The 6,151-nt window shown below is 40.6% G+C and overlaps 1 protein-coding gene across 2 annotated transcripts in view; it reads left to right on the top strand.

Moving 5' to 3' along the window:
* Positions 1-6,151, top strand: part of gart (phosphoribosylglycinamide formyltransferase) — a 42,705-nt gene that overhangs the window by 2,179 nt on the left and 34,375 nt on the right. For both annotated transcript variants that reach the window (XM_043701290.1, XM_043701291.1), the window contains exon 2: positions 4,779-4,927. In XM_043701290.1, coding sequence (XP_043557225.1) covers positions 4,783-4,927 — 145 coding nt within the window. In that variant the 5' untranslated portion in view covers positions 4,779-4,782. The remainder of the gene's footprint in view (positions 1-4,778; positions 4,928-6,151) is intronic.

The following is a 6,151-nucleotide window of genomic DNA, read 5'->3' as shown; positions in this document are numbered from 1 at the left end:
CAGATTTCTCCAGTTTCCTCATTTCCCCTACCCCCACCTTGTCTCAGTCAAATCCCTCGAACTCAACACCGCCTTCCTAACCTGCAATCTTCTTCCTGACCTCTCTGTCCCCACCTCCACTCCAGCCTATCACCCTCATCTTGACCTCCTTCCACCTATCGCATTTCCAACGCCCTTCCCCCAAGTCCCTCCTCCCTATTTTTTATCTTAGCCTGCTGGACACACTTTCCTCATTCCTGAAGAAGGGCTCATGCCCGAAACGTCGATTCTCCTGCTCCTTGGATGCTGCCTGACCTGCTGCGCTTTATAATAAGGTACTCCATGTTAATGCTTTACTGGTTAGTGATGTGAGTAACAAGCAGTAAGAATTTGAAGGGGAGTTTTTAAAAAAAACTTTCACTTATTGCTTAGGATGATTTTTTTCTTCAGATGTTTGTTGAGTGGTGTTAATAAATTCTAAAAAGACAATTGTCTAACTTATTTCCCCTTGCCTACTAGACCAACTCTCCCAGATGTACTTTCCTTAAGCACAGGCCATCAGGTAAAAGGCACAAGTCAGGAGTATGATAGAATATTCCCCAGTTGCCTGGGTGGCTGCAGTTCCAAAATCCTCAAGAAGTTTGATACCATCCAGGTCAAGCAACTGCTTGATTGACACCACATCCACAGACATTCTTCCACCACCAATGCTCAGTCACTGCAGTGTGTACTATCCACAAGATGCACAACATGATCCTGAGACAATGCCTTTCAAACACACGACTACTTCCACCTAGAAAGGCAAAGGCAGCAGATCTATTGGAGTACCACTATTTTCAAGTTCCCCTCCAAGTCAACCATCAATTCTGACTTGGAAATATAGACAATAGTGTTCTAAAGATATTAGTGTTCTGAAGAAGGGTCACTGGAGCTGAAACATTAACTCTGATTTCTCTTCACAGATGCTGCCAGACCTGCTGAGATTTTCCAGCAATTTCTGTTTTTGTTTCCAATTTCCAGTATCTGCAGGTCTTTCTTTTTAAAGACATTAGTATACCTTTTATGCATTGGCTGTCTTCCTACATCCCAAGGACTGTGGAAATTCAAGAAGGTAGCTCATCACCACCTTCTTCAGGCCAATTAGGGATCGGCCATTAATATTACCAAAGCACACTGCTCGCATCCCATAAATTGATACAGAAACTATACTCAATAAGTACACCTCCCAACTGAAATAAATTTGACTGCCGTTCTGCAGAAGTTATAGTGGCCTTGCAACATGTTTTCTCCATCCACAGGTACTGCCAGACCTGTTGAGTTTCTATAACACATTCTGGTTTAATTTCAGATCTCCTGCATCCTCTGTATTCTGCCGTAATTACAACATTGAATGTTACTTCTTCTCATCAGCTTAGATTTTCTGTATGAGGCACACGAAGCATGTCCTTGAATCTGTCTCCATTGCTGTTTTTTCCTGGAAGAGATCACTACCCTGAAGCCAATGGCTGCAGTTTGAGGGGCTGTACTGTGCATCAAGTGTGGTTGCCCATGAATCTCTCATGCTCTTATTGTCTGTCATAGACATGTTGCAAGGATTTGCATGTTGGCAAACAACCTGATTGGCTATGCTACTATTTTGTGGTTGTCCACTCCTCTAATGGGACATGACCCTAGAGCTTCTGGAATAGTGATAGAGGTATTACCCTGCAGTATATAGGATCTCTGTTCACTTGTTCTAGTCAGGAGTGTGTGCCTGAACATTACACAGAAGGCCCTGTAAACATATTTTAAATGTACTCTCAGAAAACCGGTAAGCTCCATAAAATGCATGATCAATGTACATCTGCAGTGGTCATAATAACTCCTGTGAACTCCAGCTGTACAACCCTCCAAGAATTCTCTGTTCATTGAAATTTGATCTTTTTTTTTAACTTTCCATCTTATGCTGTTAGCTGTGCAAATTCTAAGCACTGGAATTTCTTTTCTCCACCTTCTTTTGACCCTTTAAAAGTTGACTCTTTTTGACGAAGCTTTGGAATAGTCCTTTATACAGCTTGGAATTGTCCTTTATACAGCTTGGTGTCAGATCTTGTCTGATAACATCCCAAGGTACTTCACAGCATGAATAGAGGATTAGTTAGTTAATAGAAGGTAAATACTTGGGATAAGTGAGGTGTTTTCAAAATGGCAACCTGTAACATCTGGGGTGTTGCAGGCGTCAATACTGATGCGATATATTTATATACTTTATAAATAATCTTAGATAAGAAAAGTGAATGTGCCATAGCCAAGTTTGCAGGTGACATTGAAATTGGTGGGAGGGCAAATAATGAGGATGACACAGTCTGCAGAGGGACTTAGACCGGTTAAGCAAGTGGGCAAAGACTTGGCAGGTGGAATGTAATGTGGGTAAATGTGATATTGTGCCCTTTGGCAGGAAGAATAGAAGAATTGGATATTATTTTAAATGGAGAAAGACTGTAGAAAGCTACAGAACAGAGGGAATTGGGAGTCCTCATGCACAAATCACAGAAAACTAATGTACAAGGTCAGCAAGTAGAGGGAAAGGCAAATGGAATGTTGGCCTTTATTTCAAAGAGATTGACAAATTAAAATAGGAGAGTGTTGGGAAAACTATAGAAAGCACTAATTGGATCAAAGCTGGAGTAGTCTGAACAGTTTTGGTCCCCTAATCAAAGAACAAATATCCTGGCAGGGCAGTCCAGAGAAGATTCACTCAATTGCTTCCGGGTATCGAGGGATTGTGTTATGAGGAAAGGTTGTAAAGATTGGGCCTGTACTCATGGGAGTTTATAAGATTGAGAGGTAACCTTATTGAAACCTACAAAGATTCTTATGGGTACAATACGGAAGGGTTACTTCCCCTGTGGGAGACTCTAGGATTAGAGGCCTCAGAATAAGTAATCTCCCATTTAAGACAAAGTTGAGGAATTTCTTCTCTGAGCATAGTGCCTTTAGAATTCTGTACTGTGAAGAACTATAAGGTTAAATCGTTAAGTATACTCCAGACTGAGATGGGTTGATTTTTTTTTGATCGGTAGGAATATCAAAGGTTTTGGATAAAGGCAGGAAAGTGAAATTGCTGACTATCAGTTCAGCCGTTGATCTCAATGGATGGCGAAGCAGACTTCATGGGCTGAATGGCCCACTTCTGCTTCTATGTCTTACGGTCACGGGAGTTTTTTCATTCTGTTAAGGTGCTCTGCAATGCGAGGTGGTGTTGTTTGCAATCTCATCCCACTTCTATCATCAACAAATTTAGCGATGATAGTTTGTAAGTTGTTGAGGTTCAAGTATGGATCCCCATGTGACTCCACTAATTACAGCTGCCAACCTGAAAATAGCCCTGTTTAAGATGTATGATTCCATGACAGAAGATGTTGGTGGTTTCAACATGTAACACCGATGTTCAAAGTCTGCACCGCACACATTACTGATGACATTACTGATCTATCTGTGAATTGCACCATCAAAAAGCACTGATTTCACCCATATTTACTTGTTTAGTTTGTAAAGTTTTGATTTAAAATGTTCTATATGTTATCTTAGGTTCAGAGATTTAATGCAAAGTAATCAAATTTGCAGATGGTGGAATCAACTATCTTGAATAATGTATTTGGTACTGATTGGCGAGAGGTAATAGATATTGAAACGCTAGTTAGGGCATAGGAAGAGCCCACGGCTGCTTGCTTCTGTCAAAGGTTTGACTTGTGACAAAAGAGTAGAAATTTAGGCTCTTCAATCTGGAGGGGGGAAATTGAGAGGAAATAGTGTGCAATTGTTTAATGATATGGTTAAAACTAGTGAACGATAAATGTAAGGATAAATGTTAAAAACGTCCTCACCCAGAGCGATTGTCCCATGGACTAGATTGCTCTATGCTGGAATGTTTAAGAAACCATTGAATGTAAGGAGTCTTTCTGCTTGATTGAATTAAGATGGACCCAGTGACCTTACTTGTCGATAATTATTTTGTGACCATATATTTTAAAATTTTTTAAATCTCATGCCATAGATAGTATAATAGGCCAAGCTGATTCTTTTGATAAGGGTTTATTAAAGACTGAATGATGGGAGTCACAAGTGGATCATGAGGTCTGTCCGCCTGCATGACTTGTGAAATAAATTGTGTTTTATGTTCATCCTTTTTATTCACAAAACTGTATATTCTGTGGTCTGGGGATATTTTTTCAATCTGCATTTGTAAATTTGTGGCCCGTCTGGTTTAAGTTAGTTAGAAATGGTGAAAGTTGAAGAAAAGTTTGAAATGTATCATTGCATTCTTTTACACAATATTGATAGTACCTTACTTTATCTTGAGCTGATTTAAAAGGTCAGATTTGAGAGCTCATGCTTATTGAGGTCGGTTTCTAATTAACTTGTCTGAAGTTTGTTTCTTTGCTGTTTACATTTCGACTGAATATCCCTCTTTATTTTATGGGCTGTCATATTGAGTCTAAAACATATTTTATCAAAGCTATTTGTTGTTAAATGCGGTCTTCCTTTCCGATTACGTTGCTATTTGTTAGTTTGTTTAATTTTATTGTAAATACAACTATGTTGGCTGACGAATGTTTGATCTTTACTTTGGTCATTTTGTCATTGTGTGTGAAGGACTGATTAATTTATTTGCCACTCTCAAAGAACAAGGAAGATGCCCTTTTTTGTTTTATAAGCCGTGCAGTGGATCTATATACTAATGGCTGGATTTGTCCTGCGTCATTGTGTGCTCAAAATAAAACAACCTGTTGCAATGGACCTGATTATTTTATGTTTAGGACCATGGCTGAGCGAGTACTTGTTATTGGCAGCGGGGGACGTGAACATGCCCTGGCGTGGAAGCTGGCCCAGTCACCACATATACTGCAGGTTCTGGTTGCTCCTGGGAATGCGGGAACAGCTGAGAGTGGAAAAATCTCCAATTCGGGTGAGGTGTTCTTGTTGTTACTTAATTCTATTTCAGGTGATATTTTTAACACTATATATTTTTAGTGTGCATATTATAACCAAGAAACTGAAAATGAGTACACAACTAATTCATAAATAAATTGCTGTGGCCAATTGTGACAAACAATAGGGAAATCTTTAAGGTACCCTGGTCAGTATGATTGTGTTTTTTAGCATTTCCATTGGTGGTCCTAAATATATTGACATGGAATTTTGGGTTACGGTGGAAAGGACGATGGATGAAGACTCGCCATCTGAGGTAGTTTGGGCTGAGGTTAGGAATAGGAAAGGTGAGGTCACCCTGTTAGGAGTTTACTACAGGCCTCCCAATAGTCCTAGAGACGTAGAAGAAAGGATTGCGAGGATGATTCAGGAGAAGAGTGAAAGTAATAGGGTGGTTGTTATGGGGGACTTTAACTTTCCAGATATTGACTGGGAAAGCTATAGCTCGAGTTCGTTAGATGGGTCGGTGTTTGTCCAATGTGTGCAGGAGGGTTTCCTGACACAATATGTAGACAGGCCAACAAGAGGTGAGGCCATACTGGATTTGGTTCTGAGTAACAATCCAGGCCATGTGTTAGAATTGGAGGTAGGTGAGCACTTTGGGGGCAGTGACCACAATTCGGTGACTTTTACTCTAGTGATGGAGAGGGATAAGTGTGCACTGCAGGGCAAGAGTTATAGCTGGGGGCAGGGAAATTATGATGCGGTGAGGCACGACTTAGGATGCATGGCTTGGAAAACTAGGCTTCAAGGCATGGGCACAATTGAGATGTGGAGCTTATTCTATTGAGTGTCCTTGATAAGTATGTACCCATCAGGCAGGGAGGAAAGGGTCGTGTGAAGGAGCTGTGGTTTAATAAAGAATTGGAATCCCTTGTTAAAGGGAAGAGGGCGGCCTATGTAAAGATGAGGCGTGAAGGTTCAATTGAAGCGATTGAGAGTTATAAGGTAGCCAGGAAGGACCTGAAAAGAGAGCTAAGAGCAGCAAGGAGGGGACATGAAAAGTCCTTAGTTGGTAGGATTAGGGAAAACCCTAAGGCTTTCGATAGGTATGGCAGGAATAAAAGAATGACTAGGGTAGGAATAGGTCCAGTCAAGGATAGTAGTGGGAAGTTGCGTGTGGAGGCTGAAGAGATAGGAGAAGTCTTGAATGAGTACTTTTCTTCAGTATTTACAAATGAGAGGGACCATATTGTTGAAG

The sequence above is a fragment of the Chiloscyllium plagiosum genome, chromosome 12, assembly GCF_004010195.1.
Source record: "Chiloscyllium plagiosum isolate BGI_BamShark_2017 chromosome 12, ASM401019v2, whole genome shotgun sequence".
Classification (NCBI taxonomy): Eukaryota; Metazoa; Chordata; class Chondrichthyes; order Orectolobiformes; family Hemiscylliidae; genus Chiloscyllium; species Chiloscyllium plagiosum.
Note: the sequence above shows the minus strand (reverse complement) of the source record. Positions and strands in the feature narration are given on the sequence as shown.